This window comes from Melitaea cinxia, chromosome 29 (assembly GCF_905220565.1).
Source record: "Melitaea cinxia chromosome 29, ilMelCinx1.1, whole genome shotgun sequence".
Classification (NCBI taxonomy): domain Eukaryota; kingdom Metazoa; phylum Arthropoda; class Insecta; order Lepidoptera; family Nymphalidae; genus Melitaea; species Melitaea cinxia.
The window spans coordinates 6057656-6084452 of record NC_059422.1 but is presented as its reverse complement, the minus strand read 5'-3'; the positions used below and the strand labels follow the sequence as shown (position 1 = coordinate 6084452).

Below are 26797 nucleotides of genomic sequence, written 5' to 3'. Positions count from 1 at the left end.
TATAATTTTTTGCGTTTAGTTTTTTTTTATTGTTTTTTGAATTATAATTATTATGAATGAGTAAACTAAAAGTAATAATTTATCGTTTTGTCTTAGTTTCCTTGGCGTGGTTTTAAGATATTTCAGGTTAACTTAGGTACGATTTAGGGTTATTTCGTTCGTTTCCTATTTACATTACAGCCTATGCAGTCCACTGCTGGACATAGGCCTCCACAAGTTTACGCCAAAAATAACGTGAACTCGTGTGTTTTGCCCATAGTCACCACGCTGGGCAGGCGGGTTGGTGACCGCAGTACTGGCTTTGTCGCACCAAAGACGCTGCTGCCCGTCTTCGGCCTGTGTATTTCAAAGCCAGCAGTTGGATGGTTATCCCGCCATCGGTCGGCTTCTTAAGTTCCAAGATGGTTGTGGAACCTTGTTATCCCTTAGTCGCCTCTTACGACACCCACGGGAAGAGAGGGGGTGGCTAAATTCTTTAGTGCCGTAGCCACACAGCACCCCACACCACACACCACAGTAGCCACACATTTAATTTCTTTTAAATTTAATTTTTTTAGGAGAGTTCATTACAACAGCTGTTTTCACGTTGATTTTATAAACATTTTGATTTCATTATTGTATTTTATACGTAAAAAAACTAATCACTCTTTAATTCGGTTTTCTGTTAGATACAAGGCAAAACAAGGTACCTACCTATATCATTTGTTGGCAAAAAACCTTTTTAAAATAATGTTCATTTCTCGCTCTGCCTCGTAATTGTTACTTGAACTGAATCACGGATACCGTGTGAACAGCATTTCATCAGTTTGGGAGAAAACGTAACAAGAGTTGGCTTAATAAAATAAATATCGTCAACTAAAAAAAGTGTAATAAATAAAAAAATGGGTTTGTTTAATAAATAATAGTTAAAATATTTTAATAATAATGACTTTTTTTCTATTTTTAGATAATCATGATTTTCAATGTTTAAGATATACTAATTACATTTTTTATACTCGAAATTTATATGAATGATAAATAGGAAATAAAAAAATATGTTTAAAAAATTTAGCAATACCAAAAATGTCTGTACAGAATAGGTATTTGGACACGTTTTCAGTTGAATTGTATGTTACAAAATTTTATATTCTTCTTAAATCATATTTTAAGTGAATGAAAAATGTCATAGTGAAGTTGAAATGTACCATTAAATAATTAAATATAATTATACTAATGCAAGATAATATGATTACACAGCGAAGTACAGAACAAACTAAGTTAAAGGATTATTTTGTATTTGCACGCAAGAACGATGTTAAACTTTTGACCTTATATTTTATAAATGTACTGAAACTTGAACTTTAGAATGTGGACATCGCTAAGTCAAATATAAATGCGTAGTAAATTTATCTGTGTTGTGTCAAGGTTACTTACATGTCTGGCCATTATCAAAGAAAAATTACAAAATAAAAAGATAACAATAACGAAAATTATCATACAGGAAAAACTCGAGAGAAAAATCAACATAATTACATTTATAAATAAGCCGTTAACAATACTACTTATTTGCGTTATTATAGTTTGTTATTATACATTACTGAGAAGGGGGTGTAGGTAGAAATGTTTCGAGCCTACCGATTGCGTCGGACAGGTTTCTATTGTACAGGCTGCGGCAGACAAGATTCAGGATCACGTGTGATAATAAATAATGACTATTATATTTAAAACTTATTTAATTCAAATTTGCGAGATGAATAAACATAAGTGTATACTCTGATTACCTAAAATTACAGCTATATAAAATTAACAAAAAATGTACCTACGTAATGGTTTTGGGTTCACACAAGGGTTGATTTATGGGACACATTTAGGATGCACAAAAAAGGAGAACTCTTAAAAAAAATATGTCATTGTTCTAAGAACCCCAAAAATTAATAGTTTTCCGTATGCACACTTGGCAGTTGTTACCACCTACGGTTACATAACTAAGTTGTAAAAAAATCACTCTTCGGAATTCATAAGATCAATAACTTTAAGAAATCTCAACCACGGCACAATATTTACTTAACCATCAAATACAGCGTGTTCGTAACAACAACAAAGAATACCTTACCGATTAACAAAGAATAAAATTATTAAATATGTAATCGGTATTTTCTGTTTTTGTGCAAACGTTTTTTTATTTATTTATCGTGAATATGTCGCAGTCTCGGAAACATACAAAAGACTAACACAAGCGTGTATTATATGCGTATCATATATATCTTAAGATATAAATGATTTATTAAGATAATATGAATATATTTTCTTTATGTCAAGTCGACGATGGTAAAAATAATAACATTATCGCATAGATTTTCTTTTACAAGACAGACGATTCTTTATGTATCTAAAAATAACTTTAAAATGTTGTTATAAAACGTCACTCTCAGTAAGCGGTTTTAATAATAAAAATAGTAACGATTTCACATTGTATTTTACAGACATCTTTTGATGTTTTAATAAGTAATTGTATAATATGAAAATGTGTCAAGAGTTTTACGCAAATCGTATTAGTTTCTGTAGCTTGATAGAAATATCTCCTGTAATTCCACTCACTTCACCACCACACCTGTTCACCACCACCACTGTATTCTCTAGTCACCTTACTCACTACAGAAACACAACACAGTTTAGAATCAGGATTATTTAGCGGTGATCTTCTCTAAGCTGTTGAGCAAAATATATAAATATTCCCTGCTGTATCCTACTTTAAATGTAATATATAATTCAAATGTAATATAATTTAAATATAATAAATAAATCATTTAAATGTAAATAAATAAAACGTTAAATAAAAATTTTAAAAAACGCCTTGAAAATAGTAACAAATTATTTAATCGATCTCCGAATCAGTTGTATCGATTAAGATGGCAGTTACAATTATTTATTTATTTATAAAATAGTATAAAATAAATCTTACAAGAGATAGCATTAAATTGCGTCTAATGTGTAACGAACAATTTTAGTTTATAGCAACAAAATAGCAAGTGGTAAGGACTGGAAAACTGAGAATTAGTTCTTAGTTTAGCGAAACTAGGAGTACTGTACACTAAGTAAGGTCTATATAAAGAACAGCTAAGACTTAAATATTTCAAATAGTTAAAGCGTAGCTAAATATAATAATAACACTTCTTAACCGAGACTATGCAATATTGCATAAGAAAAGGGAAATAAACACAATGCCTTATCGCTAAGTAGCGAACTTTTCCAGGTAACCTCAATATAAGAAATGGTATGTTGATAGTATATAATGTACAATTATATACACACACTGTGCCCGCGACTTCTTCCGCGTGGAATTTAACAAAATAGCTATTGTTCAGTTCGCAGTTGTACAAAAAAATCGAAATAAAAATTTGCAAAATTTCAGCCAATTTAGCCGTGCCATTTTCCATACAGATTGTGCGGGGTCATTTAGCCTAAGTTACACCTTATTACATCAGCTATCTGCCAGTGAAAGTCCCGTCAAAATCGGTCCAGCCCTTTCAGAGATTAGCCGGAACAAACAGACAGACAGACAAAAATTATAAATAATGTTATTTTAGTATATGTACCGTGTAGTTAAAAGCGGTTATTTTAATATTACACTCCAATTTTATTTATTTGTATAGATATATTTTTAGTATATTATAGAGAATGGTATATTTCATCGTAGTCGTATACATTGTTTTGATAAAATTAATTTAAATTGGTTGACTGCCTTTTATTTCTGTGTGAGCCTGTTAGCTAATATTAAACAATATGCGATAGTCGCGTGTTTGATTGTTCCTTGTCAAAATGACATAATCATATTACGTAATTTATGATTGCTAATCGCTAGCGAATTATCAAATGCGATTAACATTAAATTAACGCTTAAATTAATAATACACTACCATAAATTTATGCTAATATTTATTTTCATTCAATGACTACTAAAAGTACCATTTGCTGGTATATCGCTTTTAAATTGCAAATTTACAGCAACAGTTATCCATTTTGTTCTCTCGACTTTAAATTACGTGATAGTTACGTAATACAATTTATATTATTAATTATATTTTTTATTCATATAGCTTTCTTATGGTCAAAGTAGGTATCTATTATTAAATCGATTCAGAATGTATTTTAATATTATTTTTTTTATAAGAGTCATATAAAACAAAATTTTCCTCTATAACGTCAGTCTAAATGTAAATCGTTCTGCGTAGTGTTTTTCCATATGTTTCACGAACAGAGTTTTAGCCGATGTTATTCATAAAAAAATTCCGCCCGCGAAATTGCCTTACGTTAATTGTGTTTAATCCTACCCCTGTAGGACCGCACGAAGTCTACCCTCGCTTGTAAATGTTTTTAAATTTAAATTTGGTTCAAATTACACTTTATTTTTCTTTACCGTTGTTTGAGGCGATACGTATTGTTGAAATATTTATTGATGATAGTCGGTGTCTTGTTGTGAATTTAAAACCTCATAAATCACGAAAACGTGTATTTCTCTACAAAGATCGTGGTTTAATTATTTTAATTTGTTTGTTCTATCGATCGTGCTCCGAACTAATTTGATTGTTATTCAATAATATATAAGGTATAAATACAATTAACTAGATGTAGGTATATAATGCGTATTTTAGAGGGAGCAGGGGGGGGGGTGTTGTTCTGTCAATATCTGGCGCAATATTTTTTTTTTTAAGTCTCACACTAATTGGTTCTGAGTAGCATGATATCATGTATTTGGTCCGTCCGTATCTCGACAAACACTTTTATGACCTATAAAAATATTTTTATTAGTTGAAAAACAAACCCGCGACTGCTATAACCAGTTACTATTACTATTGCACCAAACCATCATTAAAAATATATTAAAATATATATCACTAGCTGACCCGGCGAACTTCGTATCGCCTAACACAAACTTTATCGTATGGTATTAAAGTTCAAATTGACTTTTAAGTGTTATCACAAATCTTTTGTATGGGAGTATAGAAAAGTGTTGTATTTAGACTTTTTCAGGAAATTTAAATTTTTTTTTTTTAGAATTTTTCTCTCCGTAAGAACCATCCTCGTACTTCAAGGAATATTTAAAAAAAAGAATTAACGAAATCATTTTAATATTATAGATTATCATATTATCATACGCTTCTCTATCTAATTTAGATCATATAATTGTGCAACCAAAGCTATATATATATATATCTTATCTATATATAAATAAAAATGAATGTTGCTAAGACCATAACTCGAGAATGGCTCGACCAATTCGGCTATTTTATTTTATTTTATGTTCTTTAAGGCCCATGGAAGGTTTTAAATTTTTAATATTTAAAAAAAAAAAAACTTTTGATAGAACGAAGTCTGCCTGGGCAGCTAGTGAATAATAAAATGGTTATACAATATGTTCTTTAGGAACTGAATATTGAAATCTCTATAGATAATTCTAAATGTTTTTCTACGATAAATTCATCCAGTCACAACAAGCGACCTATAAAAGTTTCTAAAAGCTCGTGTATATCGTCTATCTATACTTAAATAATTCCCGCAGCCTCGTCCTTCACTGATCCCGGAGCTGTATCGGCTTCCGATATTTTAACTATAACAAGGCCTCTCCCCTACAAACGAAACGAAGCCTTACGACACCATTATGTAGCTCGATTTCCAATAACAATCAAATCCAACACAAATATAATATACAACCTATTGTTTATACCTAATACATACCTACTTTTATTTAAAGAACATAAAATAAGCAATTATAATTTTTATTACTCTAGGAAGACTTACCAGGAATATCTTTATTCGACTAAATTGAAATGTGAATCGTAATTTATAAGTCTTTAAGTCTTTATTTGTATATAATAAATTGGATTTATTATGTGTTAAACAATTATGAACTTTATGTACCGGGATTTGATATTTATTTCCGTTTTGTTTTAATTTGTTTTACTAAGTGGGTAGGCGGCCCTTCGATTCTACGAAATGATTTGCGAGGGCTTACGGAAGCAAATGTATATATATTTGTTAATATTTTATAATGAATTATCATTTCGCTTCCCGGTATTAGGAGGTACTTATGTGGTATCGTATTGTTCACTCAGAGGTGAAATCGATTGTATCATCTTATATTAAGTATCTTAATGTAGAATAAATATTTAAAAAAAATAAATTAACTCTCTTCAAAAAGGAGGTTCTCAATTCGACTGTAATTTTTTTTTGTGCTATCTCATAACTTTTTACTATGTGGACCGAATGCGATGATTCTTTATTTAATCGAAAGGTTGTGCTTGTCATGTGGTCCCATTTGAATTTAATCTAGTTCTGACTAGTACTTATTAAGTTAACTGTAATAATCCGTATTTACTTGATTATTTTTTCGACGATCTACGTGTTATTACTAGTCTATGTAATTGAAGTCGGTTTTTTTCGTTTGCGAGCAAGCACAATTATTTATGTTGATAAAGTTACAAACATAATATAGGTTATGTAAGGAATTTTTATAAGTATCCATTACGTTTACACACATACTCTTATATCATTTCTCACTTCCACTTGAAATATTCGAGAAGTTTTTTATTCCTTTTTCCTCTCAAGTTCGAGTCGTAATAAGCACTTAATATCTTTTAAGTGATTTACTGATTTACGTGAAATTTTGACCGTAAGAACTGTAAGTACTTTAAATAAGAGATTCGTTGTACTGTACTAGCAATGCTAATGTACACAATTGAGTTTACTCGCAAACGACAAAAATACGACTTCAATTAATGGACATCGATAATAAGTAATACAACTTGACGCCGCGTTGGCGCAACGTTTACAGGCATGGATTGTATCTGTTGCGCTGGCGGTTGCAGGTTCGATCTCCGCACAAGACAAACATTTGTATTGGCCATACAGGTGTCATATGTCGTGGTCTGGGTGTTTGTGCAGTCCTTGTGGGTCTCCCCACCGTGCCACGGAGAGCACGTTAAGCCGTCGGTCCCGGTTGTTATCGTGTACACCTGATAGCGATCGTTACTCGTAGTAGGGAATATATCCGCTAACTCGCATTGAAGCAGCGTGGTGGATTAAGCTCTGATCCTTCTCCTACATGGGGAAAGAGGCCTATGCCCAGTAGTGGGATATTACAGGCTGAAGCGTAAGTAAAACAACGTAGTAGTCGAAGTCGTTATCAAAAATTACTTCTCAGGACATTTTCCTTTTTTTTGAATTCGGTTAGAAATATTCCTTAAACGTTCCAAAAAGTGAATTTTACAAGAAACGAATAATTATTAATTTCGTTAAATTTCGTCGTTTCAATTTACATATGTTCAGACTGATTTAAATAGACCAATTTAATTAGTTTAACCTGATGTGCCAAGCGACCCACTATCATAACGAGCGTAGCCTAAGAACGAAAACTAAGAGTGTTCATTCTTAACATTAGAGTTAATTGTTTGCACAAATTGAAACGGACGAAAGATTAGAAAAAATGATTTCGAAGAAACAAATAATTACTAGGTTTACTTAAGTAACTCCTAGACTAGAAATGAACACTCGCTTTGAGTGAGAATCAAACCTGCAACCGTGTGTTTAATCTCTTGATAATGATCCTCAAAAAAAATTTTTTTTTTTTGATGGATAAAAATGTTTTTATGTATAAAACTAGAACGCCAAATACCAGAATCGACAGGACAATGACAAAAAGGGAAATCTTTTCTATTTGTGACTTAAAGATCCAACCCCATAAGTAAGTCCAACTCCATAAGTAATCCAAACTCATAAGTAATGATCACTAACACTATTTGAATTTGAATTGTGATTTCTGTTTATTTTTATCAAAGTTGTGTTTGCTTTAAAAATATATATTGTCGAAAAAACCGTTGAACGCGAACGCTTAATAACGTATATTTATTTTCCAAACAAAAGTTGGGATAAAGTAAAATAACAAAAAAAGACTAGCCGTTTATTTGGGACGATGGCCTTCCGGGACGAGGGCCGTTTAAAATTCCCATCCCGATCCGGATAAACCGATCCGGATAGACGATAGAGTGAAAACAGGGACGCGTGACAAACGTGATTTATCACGCACGATCCGGTTCTTATTTGTTTACAACTAGGTGGCTATCGCAGTTTCGCCCGCGTCGATTATGGTTACGTTCCACATATTACGAGTTTTATAGGTATAGTATAGGTGTGTTTTATAGATCATTTATATTTATTCATATACTTTTTCCTTTTTAACCGACTTCAAAAAAATAATATATATATATATATATATATATTGTATCTTCGGGGATAACTACATCGTTTATTAACTGATTTTGATATATTGTTTTCTAATGTTTACGCGAATTTTACTCATTTAATAAAACACTTTTTTCGGATTTTATCGCGGTTTATTGTTAACTTTTGATTCCCGACGTTTCGGATACTTTACAGCAACCATGGTCACGGAACTGATTTTGATAATTATTTTTTTGTTGGAAAGGACATATCCCAAGTGTGATACCAGGATCTGATGATAGGATCGCAGAGAAATCGCGGGAAACCCTCGAAAATCGTAGTGACGACTAGTGCGTTTGTTAATTTTTTTCGTCTACTTACGTTATTAACACAATTATTATCAAGTATCAACACAATTATTATCAAGTATCAACACAATTATTATCAAGTATCTTTAAGCTCTTTTTATAATCTTTAATAATAACAATAATTAGAATACAATTCTATAGATTTAAGGTGGTTTACAATTTTTTTGGTCGGTATTGACTAATATATACGGTACCTACTAACTAACTCGTGTGTGATTTTTCTTTTCATTTTGTCTGCCCGTCTCTGTTATTGTATCTTCGCAGCGCATCAGACCAACATATTCATAAGTAGAATATAAAGACTTATTTGTCAGACCGTCCGATAAGTAGAATATAAAGACTTATTTGTCAGACCGACCGCGCATCAGACCAACATATTCATAAGTAGAATATAAAGACTTATTTGTGTTTAAAAAATTACAATCAAGGTAAAAAGTTAAATGGGGGAAATATTTGTATACATTTAATACAGTCATTTCTAATTTAAACTCGTAAAAAATTAAAATTAAAAACTAGATTTTTCAAGCTTTCACAATTAGTACTGGACAAGTATAACTGCGGACATCAGTTTAGTTCAAATACGTTCCGTAAAGTACACCTAGAAACTGATTGTTCCTTTTTCGTTACTTGTTACTTGAATATGTTGTGTAAATATGGAAATAAATGAATAAATATTCAAAGTATCTGCGTATAATACAACCAGTTATTACAATGACCTTTCGGGACATTATCTCGTTTCTTCATTCATGCCGCGAGTGATGAAATTATCAAGCTTATACGTCTTTGATGTCTCTCACTATTATGTTCCGGATAATAAAAAATACGTATCAGTAGGAAGTACTAATTTAGTAGCTAGTAGAAAAGATTTTACATATCTACCTTTTTCGCTTTTAGTAATCGTAGAGAATATTTATAACATTAAATCTTTATTTGCTCTTTATCCATACTAATATAAAGCTAAATAGTTTTTTTTTTGTTTGTTTAAACGCGCTAATCTCGGGAGTTCCTGAATATTTAAAATTGTGTTTTCTATTTATATCGGATAGCCCATTTACCGATTAAGACTAGAGGCTATTATATTCCTCAAATTAACGCGAGGAAAACCGCAGGACACAGCAAGTATGTTTTATTATAAAGCTGAAAAGTTTGTTTGATTAAACGCGTTAATCTCAGGCGCTACTGATTCAAATTAAAAATTCCTTTTGTATTGGATTACCTTTACCGAGGAATGTTATAGGATAGGCTATATAACATTTTAGTACGTTTCCCCTCAAATTGATGCGAGTGAAACCGCGGTGCGAGCGAGTATTTATATATTGCACTAGATTAGTATAGAACATCAAGTACATATCCTAGTTTGTTGTACATTAATTTAATATCACGAACGCGGAACGCTTTTAGGGCTGTTAGCAACGAGTATACGATTTGAATGTCGTGCGGTGCTTGTATGCGTTTGTAAACTCAGCTTCTGTCATATGTGAATTGAAATGTGTTTTTAATGTGTGTGTTTGTTTATAAATTGCTTTTAAAAAATGTACCTTGTAATACAAAATTACTTTATTACCAAAAAATTGTAGGATTAAATTATAAGATTCAAATTAGTTATATTTTGTTTTTTTGTCAAATTTTATATACCGCTTAATTGTTTGTCTAACATTTTTTTACTTATAAATAGTCGCTAATACATACTCTGTTACAATAACTACAAAGTAAAAAAAAATAATAATAAATGACTATATTATTTAAATGCTAAACTTTGAATTAATCCACGTATTTACTAACTTAACTAAAAACTAGTCAGCCCTATATCACCCTAGGCTTATGTAAGATTTATTGAACGTAAGCGATTCTACGCCTAACCTTCCACATGTATCTGCGAGAATTATTCCTCTAATATATAAATACAAGTTTGGAACTATTACTTGTCTATTTGTATTTAGGTCATTATAACCTTTGTCTGTATAAATAAAATGTATTTGTTAATAATTGTGTCTATAACTGACTTGTTATTGAGTATGTCTCTGTATGTATTATGTTAATTGTGCAGCTGAGTTTATTTTAGTACTAGGTTCAGAATTACTTCTTTATTACTACAAGTTGTAGCAGATCAGAAACAAATTATTCAACTTCATATAATAGTAGTAAAGATGGATAAATGATCTTCAAATTTTAGGATACGCGCGCTTTGCTTCAGCCTGTACTATTCCACTGCTGGGCATATGCCTCTTTCCCCATTTAGGAGAAGGATCAGAGCTTAATCAACCATGCTGCTCCAATCCGGGTTGGCGGATATATTTCTTACTATGAGTAATCATCGCTATCAGGTGTGCGTGATAACAACCGAGACCGACGGCTTAACGTGCTCTCCAACGCACGGTGGGGAGACCCACAAGGAGTGCACAAACACCAAATCCACGGCAAATATCCGTATGGCCAATACAAGTATTTGTCATGTGCGAAGATAGAACCCGAGACCGTTAGCGCAACAGCCAAACCAGTGCTGTGACCGTTGCACCAACGCGTCGTAGTTTTATTTTAGAATAGTATAATTAAAAGGACCAGGCAAAGATTGAATGACAAATTTACCTTTTAATATAAATTATTGTATGTTAATTTGATTCTGATTAAAAGCTTCATCGAGTTGCGGTTATCGGAAAATTAAGTTGATATGTAGGTACAATGAATATTTTATTTATTAAATAAGCTTTTGAAATAACATTATTGATTCATAAGTGCCGTAGTTAATTGAATAGGAGATTGTTTGTTCGATTTATTTGTACAGTAATATTTTTTATGACTGTTTGACATTGATTTTTTTACTATTCTGTACGCTTAATAAGGATATAGTTATATGTAGCTAATGTAGTTCATATATTTGCTGTAATATGTTCATATAAATATCTACTAGGCGTACCTGAGACTTTATTCGTGACTACGTACTTATTTATTTTCAATTTCATGTACAAATGGTACCATACTGAATTCAGCATATTTTTTTTAACTTATTTTCCGTTTAAATAATGCTGAGTGATATGTGACGTAAATGGACTGACAGATACTACAGATAGTCTAAAATAAAAATAAAACACTTTGTCTATTCTTCAATGTACATATTAAGGCCGGAAATAATTTCATTGTATTAAATAAATTTACATGCGTATATAAATGAGTTAATATACTATATATAGAAATATTATTTAACTAATATATTGATAACCTTTAACCTACGTTTCTTAACCCGTAAACTGTTTCAGATCTAAACATCCCATATTTAATTATTTATCTTAACGCGGCCCTAGCGATCACTATCTAGATAAAATATTGGGCTTACGTCAGTTTTGCGGCTAGGTACTGTTCGATTGTGGATAGATAGTGACGTAAGTCATCGTGGGAAGATGTATTTTTGTTTTGTCTACGTTGTTTATTTCATAAGTTAAAACTGTTGGAGTTTACCTAATGGAATTTACTTATTAAGTAACGATGTAAGGGTCTTCGTATGACAAAATATGGGGAGTGAAATGAGTGAACTGACGGGCGACAAAGACGCTTTACAGCGCTTTTTAACCGACTTCGAAAAAGAAGGAGGCTCTCATTTCGACAGATTTTTTTTAATGTGTGTAGCACACATAATTTTGTATTAGGTGTACCGATTTTGATGATTGCTTTTTTAATCGAAGACTAATGCTTGTCATGTATCCCCATAAAAATTGAATCGATTTCGGATGAATGCTTATCGAGTTATATCGAATAATGCGCATTTATTTGAATATTTTGTCGTCTCGTGCGTTGTATATATTACTTGTTGACGTAGTTGAAGTCGTTTTTATACTCCAGTCGGTTTTAGTTTTTTAATACCACGATAATCGTAATTAAGGATCAAAATCTAGTCGCGTTTCGGAGCTGACACAAATACATTTTTCTTTATTTTGTGTTCGTTGTTATTTCACATGTTAAATATATTCAAGTCATAATTGAAATAGACGTGTGGGATTCTTGTTTTATCATAAAAGATCAAAAGTAACATCAAGTAATATTAAATTAACAGATTTTTAATTATGGTCATAATTCGTCTAATGAAAACTTTTTAAAGTTGTTATGTGTTAATAATTAGTATGTTTTGAGCTTAATAACAGACGGTAATTGAAAGATAAAATCAACAGCTTAAATTATTGTATGTAGATACCAAACGGTACCCATATAAATTTATCTTACAATGCGATAGCCTTGTCAATAAATCAATATGCAGACATATTATATACATGTAAAAAATTACATTAAATTATAACGCTTTAAATATTTATTTTAAAATTTAAATATATGATGGATAAAATAATTGTCTACGGCAGCCTTAGCAAGGTATAGCTTGCTGATTCGTATAGTTTAAAATTTTAACCTTCCAAAATCAGAAGGCCAGGTCAGAAGTAATATTTTTGTTAACTACGCTTTTTAACTGATTTAAAAAAGGCGGTTCTCAATTCGACTCTATGTTTTTGAGGCGCATGAGGGTAAAAATTTTCCAGATGAAACGGCAACGACGACGCTGGCGCTGGAACGGAAATCTAAAGCTTTAGATTAGTATAAATGTAAATGACACTTAAAAATTAGTATTGCCAAAGAAGTTTCACTTCTGACTTGTGTTCGTGACACACTTTTTTTATTTTTTTTGTAAATTATTTTGATGAGAAATTGTAGAATAACAATTAGACTAGATAGCAAAATTCAGCGACTGCCGTTGAAAGGTTAACGTACATGTCGTATAATAATTTTTATATTGTCATACAAAAAGAGAATGAAATGTCATAAGTATACACCTCTATAACAACTATATTTTCAACAGGAGCATCACCTCCAGAGGGCGATATCAGGCACGGGGCTGATCATACCTACACCGGAAGTATGCCAGGTTTCAGACGTCGACTTCTACGAGAGGTGCTACCCGCCCGATTACAAGATGCCCAAGCAGCACATACACATGCAACGTGAGTGTGACTATTTTTATTTACCACCATTATAATGTTTATTTTTGTACGTAGTATTACTGCAGACGTGATTTTATTTTCCTCGAACAGGCGGATAATTGCTTGTTAATTATCAAGTATTTTAGACATTAGTAATATACAAATCATCCTATGTTATTATTTTTAAGTATTTCGCGATTAATATGACAATATTTTAGTCAAAACATTATCTGCAATAAGTAATAAGTAAATATTTTTTAGCCATGTGCTATCAAAAAAGCGAGTGTGCTTTAGACCACACGACAATAGTACAACTTACGAAATGTAACTAACTCTCCTTCAATCTTCACTGACTTATATCTCCCTTTCAACTTCCGTTCGCCTCGCCTGATCACACTTTTCGTAACGTTCTCGTCACGTATTTATCAGTTTACTCCCCAAGTCAGATAAAATTTCGATTATCTCAAAGTCTAACTACTTACAACGATTGGGTATTACTTTTATATCAACTCTCCTCTGTTACAAGAAGAGGGTAGAAATTTTATCATGGCTTATCGCAAGTGGAAAAAGGAGCAACGCAACAGAAATCTTCATTTGACGTATAATGATGAATGACTTTATATTATACACTAGCTGTACCCTACGCGCGTCCCTACGCTTTTATTTATTTATTTATTTATTTTTGGTCGTACAACTCAGAAACCTTTGTGGACTCATGCACAACGCTGCTGAAGATTCATGATATGATCAAAAGCATATTTTATGATTCTATAAAAAACCCCGCAAACGTTGTTTTGCCATATATCTTATTAACCCCCTTAATCCCTCCCTACAACTTAGGGGTATGAAAAATAGATGTTCGATTCTTAGACCTACCCGATATGCACACAAAATTTCATGAGAATCGGCCAAGCCGTTTCGGAGGAGTTTAACTACAAACACCGACACACGAGAATTTTATATATTAGATATAGATTTGTCATAATATATTTAAAATGTATCTGACACAGTTTTTTACGAGATACATGACATAACATTACGCATACGTATATGGGTGTTTTGAAACGCAAATGACACTTACCACATCATCAGAGGCAAACATTTTCGACCATCGAATTCATAGTGGTTTTTTAATAATTCAAACTTCATCATAATATCGTCTTAAAGCAGTCATAATGAATTCCCTTTGGTGTACCACTGTAACTAAACTTGTAATAAAAATTACGCAGCACGTCATTGTTCGACCATCGCAACGTGGCGATTAGATAAAAATGGCAAAAGGTCCTAAAGTTTCACTCGCTCATTATTTTATTTTCCGTATACATATGTACAAAAATTTAAGCTGGAAATTACTTCGTACCTAATATACGCCTAAAATGCTTTTGTCTTTTTAACGTAGGTATATAGAAAACTTGTAAATCTATATAATTCGTTGTAATTCATATACTTGTGTCTTTCTATTACATCTCGTAAATTTATAAATTACAACAGAATAACAAGCCTTTTAAGAATTTACCATACCTATATCATTTAATATCATTATTTGTTGTTATGCTGTATACGTTTACTTTGTACATATAGATTGAATACAGTTCAATATTAAATATTCAGAATCAGCTTCAGAACACTCATTAGCTTTATTGTATTTATATTAGTCGATGATATAACATCGAAATTCACGAAATAGAAACGTAAGTAGTTAGTTATATTTTATAAAGGAATCACGTGGGCGTTCCCATGGGTACAATATTGGGGGCCGGCTTTATTACTTGTGTATAAAGGTGACCGAGCTGTGTGTATTAAAATAAAATTATCATTTTAATATGAAGTCTCGAAAGTATTTATAGATTTAATATCCCGGTAGTATTGTGGATATAGTCTTCATGCTTATCTGATTTTTTCTATTCAAACAATGTTGACTAGTCCGTTGGCGCGGTTAAAAAAATTGCTGTCTGATACTTACATATAACATATATTAAGTTACCAGATAAAAACAGATATTAAGTTACCTACCTTACGTACCTACCTAAGGAACGGCGACCGTGTGTTAAGTTAAACAAATAAAAAAAATGTTATAAAACGAATCTAACATTTAAATTTTATAGTCTATTTGACTAACGTCTTCGATACTTAACTATCAATTTGCATAATGAAAACTTTGTTAGGGGTCAAATTTATAAATAAATAAACAGATTGAGCAATGCTTTCGTCACCCGGTAGCGTCAATGTCGTTTTGTGGTGACGTCAGTGTGACTAGAATTACACGTAACGTACCTGCAAGAGACGTTCGGACGTTGTGAGTTGTGACATCGGTTAAAATTATCTACAGAGACTCGATGTTCGTGAAGCGTTATTAACAAGTTAATTCTCGTTATTTCTCTAGATATGTGATGAGATGCTCTCTGATGGGAGATATTGGGGGACATCTTAAATTAATGCATTTACGGTATAAATACGTTTAGCGATAAATATATTTAATGCTTTGTGCTGCCATAAAACTGCGTATCTTGCTTGGATATTTTTTTTTGTACTAAGCCACGTATCTTTGACGTAATTTTAAGTATATGTATATCCAAAATATATACCGGACTAAAATATACTCGTGTATTTACTTTATGATTGTAAGTCCTTATTACATACATAAGTTAGCTCTAATCAGAAGTTAATTATAATTCTATGTAATATATTTTTGACGTATATTTTCTCCTTTTAAGTATACTTTGTGCCTTCGCTCTAGTTCATTCCGGCATCAATCTTACGACGGTTACTCTTGACGATTCAAAAGCACTCGTAAATCTATTCAAATAAAAATTATTTTAGTTAAATTTTCAAGGGCGTCTGAGGCAGTCCAATTAGGCTCGTGATGGAATTCGTGGAAATAGTGAATAGGATAATTGTTGTACTCTGTACGGTAATTAGCGTCAGCTTAATCTACTAGAGGACAGGTTCGTTATTGCTAAGCTGTTCATCATTGGTTATTAAAATAATGCTGTCTATGTTGCGCGAACCGTGTGGGCGCTCAACATGGCGGAGATTGCGGGTTCCATTCCCGCTCGGGAGGGATATTTGTATTTGTTCAAATATTTCTTGCCAGTCTGGCTGTCTGTCCTCTTAGATCACCCCATCGAACCTCGGGGAGCACGTTAAGCAGTCGGTCCCGGTTGTTCTCATAGACACCTTATAGCGATCGTTACTGATAGTAGAAGCGTAGTACATTAAGTTCCAATCCTTGTCCTAGGTGGAGAAAGACGCCCACGCCCAGCAGTTGGATGTTACAGGCTGAATCGTATATTGCAGCATATTCTTTTTTGAAACGTAAATAATCTATAATATAAAAATGAGTCGCTGAATGCGTTGCTAAGCGCAAAACTCGAGAACGGTTGGACCGATTTCGCTAATTCTTTTTTTTAAATATTCCTTGAAGTACGAGGATGGTTCTTACGGAGAGAAAAATTCAAAAAAAAAATTTAAAATTTCCTGAAAAAGTCTAAAAACAACACTTTTCTATACTCCCATACAAAAGATTTGTGATAATACTTAAAAGTCAATTTGAACTTTAATACCATACGATAAAGTTTGTGTTAGGCGATACGAAGTTCGCCGGGTCAGCTAGTAAGAAAATAAAAACTATACTTTAAAATTTCCGTAAACCTTCTGTCACGCTATTGAATTAGTTCGCTGAATAAAAATTTCCGATAAAGCAGAATAAGATCAAGTAGTAATCTAAGTAATTAAATTAATCGGTGATCACACGGCATTGACTGTCGTATTCGTGACGTAAATAGAAAGGATTCCGAAAGGACCTCGTTTAGTGAACTAAGTATCTAAGCAACGCGACCTTACATATATATCCTGTTACATAGAATAAACCTTGGTAGTGGCGAAATGTTACTTGGAAATCTTATCAGCTTAGACTTTAGACCAAAGATTCCCAAAAGGATTTAATTCAGTTTTTCCGGATTCGACATAAACGAAAAACGAAAAGTTTTTAAATCAGTAAGCATTTTGTATCAATAGGAAAAAAGAACTAGAAATAGAATTTTTCAAGTTATTTGGGTTTGGGAGTTGTGTCAGATCAGTTTCATCATTTTGGTAAAGCAGTCTTTCCTCCAAAAAACTACACTAAATGTTTGATAAAAGTAAATGATATTCCTTTTATTATTCATTTAATTGTACTTTTTTCGCCATTAATACTTTTTCGTATTTTTCTCCTCAATTATTAAACTGCAACTTTAATATTAATATGTGCGAATAGAAATATCTCGTATATTTAGTATTATTTAGATTCGATTCGAATTTTTTTTACTGTCGGATACTGTCACCCGTCATTTTATCTACAACCGCTGAAACCGGCCTTGGATGTAATTAATTTATTCAGCAATTACTATCGTCATTGTTTGATCTTTTATGCGAATTCACTTTAATTTATGTTTACTTAATTTTTTGTTTACTACTCTTGAGGTCCTGCGTTATAAAATAAACATATTCGAAAGTAATCACAATTATATAATTATGTAGGTACTTTGTATACAAAAAATACACGCGATTTTTGGGTTTGAGGGTAGGGGTTCAAAAAATTGCGAAAAACATTTCGTAACTAAGGGACGGACCCTTATCCCCTTCGTAACTTAAGTTTAACAACCTATTTGAGCTCAAAAAAAAAATTGTTGTATGAGTAAATGTAATATTTGTAAATTAAAACAAACTTATTAATCTCAATAAAATTGACAATTATAGTAGTAATAGTCTTGGCAAAAGAAGCACAGGCCGCCCTCAAACCAGTGGAATGACGGCCTGTAGAAGACAACGGGGAGCCGCTCGAGGCCTATGTCCAGCAGTGGACTTTTAAAGGCTGATGGATGAATGAATAATTTAATTGATGTCCAAACAATAGAACGTTTCGTCTTCTGATAATATTATTATTTAGTTTAAAACCAAAAACGACTTCACACGAGTGTAACTTTAATACATTTTCCTCTACCGTTAACGATAAGAAATGGCTAATGTACCGTTGTTTTAAAAAATAAACTAATAAACTCTAATACAACCGTATAAAGCATATATTACAATAACTAAAACAGCTTTCAGTCACAACAAGCGGAGTTACTTGAACATAAACTTTATTTCTAACGCAATAACGTCGAAATTGGAATATTTAATTCGAGTATGACTCAGTATTACCGAGTCACAGCTGATTGTACCAGCTGGCTCTACAAAATACAAAGGAATGTACTCTTTAACTCGTCTAAGTAGAGTTGATTATTGTGTATAATAATAAGTCGAGGGAAGCTTGAGAGAATCCCGTGTAGGGACTGGGTATAATTTCCTTTCGTTCCCTGCAAGTTATTGTCTTTTAAAATGACAGCGTAATTATAGTTTGAATATTGAGTAAAATAAATTAATGCCCACTTATTACTAGTCCACCCAACAGTCAAACGCGTGAAGTTGAAATAATAGTTAGATTTGTAAGGCTATCCAAACTTCTATGCAATTTCCTTACATTTTCATTTCGTAATGATCTTCTACAGAGTATTAAAAAACTAAAGAAAAAAATTGACCTAATCGGTGCACCGCTTGCGAATTTTACGCTTAGCAACACAATTAGAGATTCATTTTTATTTATATGTTATTAATAATAATAATAATCTGTATTGTAGTACACCATTAAGGTATATAAAAAAATAGTACAATTAGAGGAAAACGTACAAAGGCGGTCTTATCGCTGAAAGAGCGATTTCTTGCAGACAACCTTTACCCTGTGGTTATAGCAAAGCGGTTAGGAAGTTTACAAATAATTGTTATAAAAATTAGAATGGATTACAACAATATAAAATTATATTTATTATTAAATTATATAGATTTAGATTCTAGGTTTTGTCATGTATAAAGTATATAGGTTCTTTTTTATACACCGTATTCATTCCGTTAGATACAGGAAAAGCTCATTGATACCTAAAGAAGATTAAAATGATCGATCAGATATTGTTTTTTATTAGATAGGTATCAGTAATTAAAAAGTTGATAAAATATTTAGTGAGTCATCTATAATATACATTTTGTAATTTATTAGTATAGTAACACATATAATTGTATACTTATGATTAATAAACGCTTCTTATATTTATATAAGCCCACACACATATTATATAACATATTATATAATTCTGCGATTACATAGACTAATTACGATACAGTTTGCTTAAGCTTGTAAGTCATTAGTCAGCTACTATGTGTAGTGTATCTTCAGCACTAGTAGAATGAAGGTAATATAATTTTATTTATTTTTTGTTGTACATCTTGCTATGCATTGATGTCTACTTAGGATAGAATTTTTAATGAAATCTTAAATTTTATTTTTTAATGACATTCTAAATCATGATTTTCTTCACGAAAGCACAAGTCACTTACACTTTCATGCTTCAAGCTCGAACTAACGTTTAAAATCTACCAATAATTAAGGGTCACCTCCCGTTTAGTAAAAGTGTAACTTTTACAATTACTAACTAAAACAGTTTTATTTCTAACACATCTTAATTCCTTATAATCGGTAAAATAGGAAAAAAATACATTGAACCTGTTTTGAGCGACTGTATCCCATAATAAAATTACCGCACAGGATATACTCAAGACTTTCAAGCCACATGCTACTAGCCATCTGTCTATATATGTACGCTTGTAATACGTTTACACGTCACGACTATCTGATGTCATACGATTATCTGAAATGATATTCGATTTTACTAATGATTGTTACGTATTTGTAAAACATAACTATTGAAATGAACCTAAAAATGGTGGCGAATACCTATATATTCAATATTTTAGAAGCTTTTTATTTTGTTCATATTATATTCTTACTTTACTATGGCTAAACAAAGAATTTTGTTTGCTCGCAAACGAAAAAAACCGACTTCAATTACATCGACAAGTAATAGAACGTAAGTAGACGAAAAAAATTAATAAACGCACTAGTCGTCACTACGATTTTTGAGGGTTTCCTTCGATTTTTCTGGGATTCCATAATCAGATCCTGGTTTCCTTATCATGGTACCACACTTAGGATATCTCCTTTCCAACAAAAAAAGAATTATTAAAATCGTTTTATAAACGACGAAGTTATCTCCGAACATACATAAATATATAGGTCGAATTGAGTAACCTCCTCCTTTTTTGAAGTCGGTTAAAAAGAAGGTACTTATATCATTTTATAAAATACTGTAAACCATTTTAATGGTAATGGAGTTTGAGTTTTTGAAATTGATTTAAATCATTTTGTGGCTAACACTTATAAAAAGTATTAAACTTACATGATATAATACCATTATATACAAGTAAAAACTTGTATATAATGGTTTTATACATAAATAATATGAATTATAATTATGGAAATGAAAATTTGATTGTTATGCATATGTATCTCAACACTTTGATAATAATTATCATTCGTGCATAATGAGTCAATTCTACATGGCATTGTACATATGTTAACATTGTGAAAATCCCATAATATAATAATATTACGAAATTTTTGCCGTGCAAAAATTTAATTACAGGTCAACATCATTAATATATTTGAATTCCGAGTTACATGGCGTATCGTTTCATTTATGATCAATGAATTTACAGTAAATAAGTAATTTACAATAATAATTAACGCTAAATTACTTTACTAATAGATCTTTTTGTGATAAATTAGGTAGAATAGGAAGTAAAATATCGTAAAGTGTAAGTTACATTATATCGTAGGATATAATATCGTACCGATATCTTGTAGTATAAACGTCTCGTCGAGGTCACGTGACCCGTGGCACTGTACGGCTATTCGTTCTCGGTATTCCCTTCACAAATATAATACATATCTTATGTTTGTTTGTAATATTGTTTTATAGATGTTATAAAATTATGTTTTATGTATCATTACTAAAATAACTAAACATACAAAACAGTATTCCATTCCAATATATTATTTTTATACTTCAAAGATGGCAACATAAGCGTACGGTCCGTCTGATGGTAAGCGGATACCGTTAGCATATGGAGGCCTGCAACACCAGGAGCATTGAAAGCGCGTTGTCGACTCTAACACCGTATCCTCCATCAGAGTGCCTAGTGCGAGTTTTGTTTTAATCCGTCTCGCAATAACGGGCGTAAATTTTAACTACATTTTGTATGGGAAATTCGGGATTTCAACCTAGTTCTCGCGTTTGCCGCTAGATGACTCTGTATCGATTGTATCGTATTACTATTCTTTATCGTCTAGGCTGCGCTGTTTAAATTCCCATACAAAATAATCTTCACGTATAAACGCGTTTCTGTCATGTTTCTGTGAATAAAACTCGCACCAGGCACTCTGAGCTCTGGTCACTACTCACCATATGAACGCAACACTGTTTGAAAGCAGTATTATTTAACTGTAATCTTCTATAAGGTTGTAACTTTTTCAGTCATGCTGATCCAAATTTTGAACAACATAGATCCTGCTGTGCCATACCCCAATATTATAGCGTCTCCAGTAAACTTCATAAGATTAAGATATACACAAGCACAAGGATAACGAATGGTTTAATCTAGAAAATTTTATTTACGTCCAGATGTGAAATGTTAATATTAACACAGGTGAAACCGCACGAGTCGTCTACTCAATAAGTATTTTTCTTTTGAAGAAAATATATTAGATCTCATCTTTGATCTCGTCTTCAAAATAAATAGTTAATTGATAAAATGTAACGAGTATTGAATTGTTAGTTGATTTTGCTCCGCTGGTTTTTTTGATGTTTTGTTTTTAAAGTTTGCATAACTACTGAAGTATGCATAACGATCGTATGGCGAAATAAATATTTTGATCTAATTTAAATTCGATATTGAAAGCGGGTAATCTACTGAAATATAAAGCTTGAGACGTGTTCGTAACAGTGCGAATAAAGTTTTTATGATAAGGGGGAAAATAGGAAAAGTTTCTAGGAAATTGAAAAAAGTCAGGGAAACCGAATTTTTTTCTTCGAGTTTTTGAGAGTCTCGACGTCTGTCAGCTAGGATGTGATACTACAGGCCTCACGAAGTTTTGCCTGTGTTGAATTTAAAAATTACAGTTTCGTGCCTTCCAATTTTAACATGATATTTTATTATATCGAATTGTCTTATAACAAGTCAGTTTTTTTTTTTTAATTTCATGATGGTAATAATGGCTATTGATTTCGAGTCTGTTAAACTGGTAGCTGATAAGTCTAACATCTAAAAGTTAAAATAATATATTTTTCTTCTCACCTTCGATCTCCACCCCGACTATCAGACATTCCTATTCGCAACCTCGACTCAAAGTCGACTCTTTAGTGTTTATATACATTATTTACCTTTAGTATATATGTGTATATATATATATTATACAAAAACGTTATATCGAGCAACGGCGATGACTCTTCGTTCTGAGATATCTCGCTTGGTCGAACCTAAAGACGTAGCTTTACAGATTTTTACGCTTCGTGATCGCTTCTGTTTCGCTTGATTGCGTCGGTTCTTTCAATCGGTTAATCATTTTAGTATAGATATTCTATTTCACGATGAAGGTTTGACTTTGCTTGTTGTTAACCGTGCACATACACATCGTGTTAGTGTGCGTAGGCCTCTGAGTGGTCAGTCACGATCGCAACGCGGTCCGTGTCACTAGTGTTTTGGGTCCGCGCAAGATGTCTACACAAAGTACTGTCAGCAAGGCAACTAAACACAGAAAAGTTGTTAAAAGTGAGGTAACATTAATTCATTTTTTTTTTGTTTGTATTTAATGTAGTAGAGTTAGTTGACAGTACTAATTTAGTTTGGTTTGATTTTAGGGTCGAAGCATAATAGCTAGCGTTTACCATTTCCTAAAAGAGGAGTATGAATTTACGAAATCAGTTATAGAGCCTAACTGTGATCTATCTCATTTACGAAATATTACTCAGCGTACAGCTGAGGCAACAGGTGTTTCTCTTTCAACTGTCCAACGGATCTTAAAAGAAAAGAAGGAATTGCCATCCACTTCCTCAAAGTTTACTTCTCCTATGAAGAAAAGAATAAAACGAGATAACAAGATAGACGTAGATAATTTCACAGCCGATGTTATACGAAGTACGGTACAAAATTTTCATGTCGTTCATAAAGTGATCCCAACGTTGGCGAACTTAAGAAGAGTTTTAAATGAAAAGATTGGCTTTGAAGGTTGTCTCGAAACGCTTCGACGGCTATTACTCAAATTAGGATACAAGTGGCGCAAAACAGAAAATAACCGAAAAGTTTTGACAGAACGTCATGACATACAGATGTGGCGACTAAAATATTTAAAAAAGATATCTGAATATCGCTCTCAAGGACGACCTATTGTCTACACTGATGAAAGTTATGTTCTTTCAACACACGTGCGCAACAACACCTGGGCACAAAAAAAAGAAAGCACGCCATTTTTGAAAAAGTTAAGCACAGGTAGCAGATTTATATTAGTGCACGCGGGAACAGAGAATGGATTTATTGAAAATGCGTCATTGGTTTATAAGGCTAATTCTACAGTTGGCGATTATCATTCGAATATGAGCTATGATAATTATATAAAATGGCTCAACGAAAAACTTTTACCAAATTTACCGGAACGCTCTGTCATTGTCTTAGACAATGCTTCTTATCATAATACACAGGCTGAAAAAATGCCAACATCGACAACAAATAAAGCAGACATGCAGCAATGGCTCAGAGACAAGGGCATAGCATATGAACAATCTCTTCTTAAATTGGAATTATATGACATAATTAAAAAACACAAAGATCAACACATAAAATACAAAATCGATGATTTTATCAAGAGCAAAGGTTTTGATGTTCTACGCCTCCCTCCTTATCACCCGGAATTGAATGCGATTGAAAACATTTGGGGAATTGTGAAAAATGATATCGCTTCAAAAAATATTGAACAAAATATGACTAACATGGAAACACTAATAAATGAAAGCTTGAACAAAGTTACTAGCGAAACGTGGTGTAAAACCTGTACTCATGTTAAAAAAATAGAAAAAGAATACTTGAAATACTTTGACTTAGATTTTGAGTTCGTGATTGATTTGCAAAATGATTCCGACGACAGTGAACCAGAATTTGAAAATTATGTATCTGACAGTGATTAACAATATCGAATTTTGTCAATTTTTTTCATTTCTTTACTGAATAAAAATGCATAAAACCCTATATCTACTTACTTTTTTCCATCAAGCAAGTTTTTTCTAACAATAAAATATATGTAATATAGGTATATAAAAGACAAATATTTATAATATATATATTAATAATAATAATAATAAATGAACATTTATCAAATATTCATCATTAAAAAAATAATTATTTAATATAAAAATGCGTTTCTGATTTCTTTGCTAACGCTCCTTCAGTTTACACACACAAATGCGCCTGTCGGTACACGTCACTACTACAATAAAGGCAAAACCTTCATCGTGAAATAGAATAACTATAACTACATCCTGTGTGTAATAAATATACAAAATTCTTCTCTGCAGAATCTACTTTCTGAATCGGTGGTTAATTTTACATTAATTAATGAAAGACGAATATAATTATAATTATATGATTATTTTAATTCAAAAGTGCTTTTGAAGCCCACTCGAGTATATTTCTGATTTAATTTCACTCATCGGTTTCACTCTGGTTTTGAATCTAGTCCTTTTAGTGTTCATTTGATACACATACTTAAATTTTTTATCTTACCAATTTTTCAAGTGTAAAAATATTTTAGCTAAAAATATATTTTAGATTTTTTAAACAATATTACCTTTAATAATAATCTCTCATTATAGAATAAAAAGAAAAAAATATGTTCCTAGAGTTTTGTTTATAAGTAAATTCCAAATCATAAAAAAAAAAAAATAAAGCGTCGAGCTGTCTTAAAAAATATTTAAAAGAAAACTTACTTAGTAGGTGAACCTTTTTTTTCGGTCACTAAACTCGGGCCAAGTGGTCTGTATCGTTTATCTCGCTGCCTTATTTACGTAGAACCGCTTAGATTGTACATAAGATTGTGTAAAACATTTCTTATCCCGCGGAATGAAAACAGGACGCGTGACCTAACAGGTTCTTATTTTGTAAGAGTTCTGATGATAGAGGTAAATACATATACGGAACTGTATATATACGTACATAGAGAGCCTAAAGTTGTATAGTCATTGTATTACAACAATTCATGGCCTCTTTGTTGCACATGGTTCGCCTTTTGCGCGTTAGAACTACCAGGCTGCTCGCAAAGCTCGCTCTCAATCACATTTCATGGAAAAATTGTGCGAAAAACAGTCTTCCCTCAGGTTTCTCAAGCCATTTTTAGGTAATTTCAGTAATACGAACTAATCTCTACAATAATATTTATACATATATATTATTATATGCATATATATATAATAACTAGCTGACCCCGCAAACGTTGTTTTGCCATATATGTTATTAACCTGCTTAATACCCCCCCCCCCCTATAACTTAGTGGTATGAAAAGTAGATGTTGGCCGATTCTCCGGCCCTACCCGATATGCCCACAAAATTTTATTAAAATCGGTCGAGTCGTTTCGGAGGAGTTCAATGTTTAACACCATGACACGAGAATTTTATATATTAGATTTTACATTACAGAATTTGCGTAAATGTTGATATACATATTTATGTTATATGCAATCAAAACCCTAAAAATAAAACGTCATGCTTATAATTTAAAAAAAAAAATAATGACAAAACGAATTGTATGACAAAAAAACATTCAACAAACTACCAAATTTCAAGCTTGTAACACAAAAAATGACGGACTTTCATACAAACTTGTAAGAGCCCTTAGACCCCTGTAATCCGACCCCACTGAAAAATCCGCTCTTAGCGGAGGTCTACTAACTAACATAGAACACGACTGAAAATACTCAACGAAACACTTATTTCTCACTCCAAATCTATAGTTATTCATTTAATCGTAAGCCAATGGGTTCCATTCGGAAGTTTGAATCTTTGTACTGTTCCGGTACTAAGCAAATAAAAAATAAGAGTAATATCGACAGAAAATAAAATATTTTAATAATTTACAGAATTACAAATTTAAATGCTAAGACTAGGTATAAATTACCTCCCTGCCAAAAGTCAACTTTATGCGTCCAACGGTTTTTGAGATTTCGTGATGAGTTAGTGGCATAAAGATTATATATATATATATATATATATATATATATATATATATATATTGACAAAGAATATTGCTGGCGGTGTTTTACG

The 26797-nt window shown here is 32.0% G+C and overlaps 1 protein-coding gene across 1 annotated transcript in view; it reads left to right on the top strand.

Annotated features, from left to right (window-relative positions):
- The window catches only part of LOC123667762, a 119437-nt gene that overhangs the window by 47178 nt on the left and 45462 nt on the right, over positions 1-26797 (top strand). Inside the window, exon 2 of the mRNA XM_045601601.1 lies at positions 13402-13543. Coding sequence (XP_045457557.1) covers positions 13402-13543 — 142 coding nt within the window. The remainder of the gene's footprint in view (positions 1-13401; positions 13544-26797) is intronic.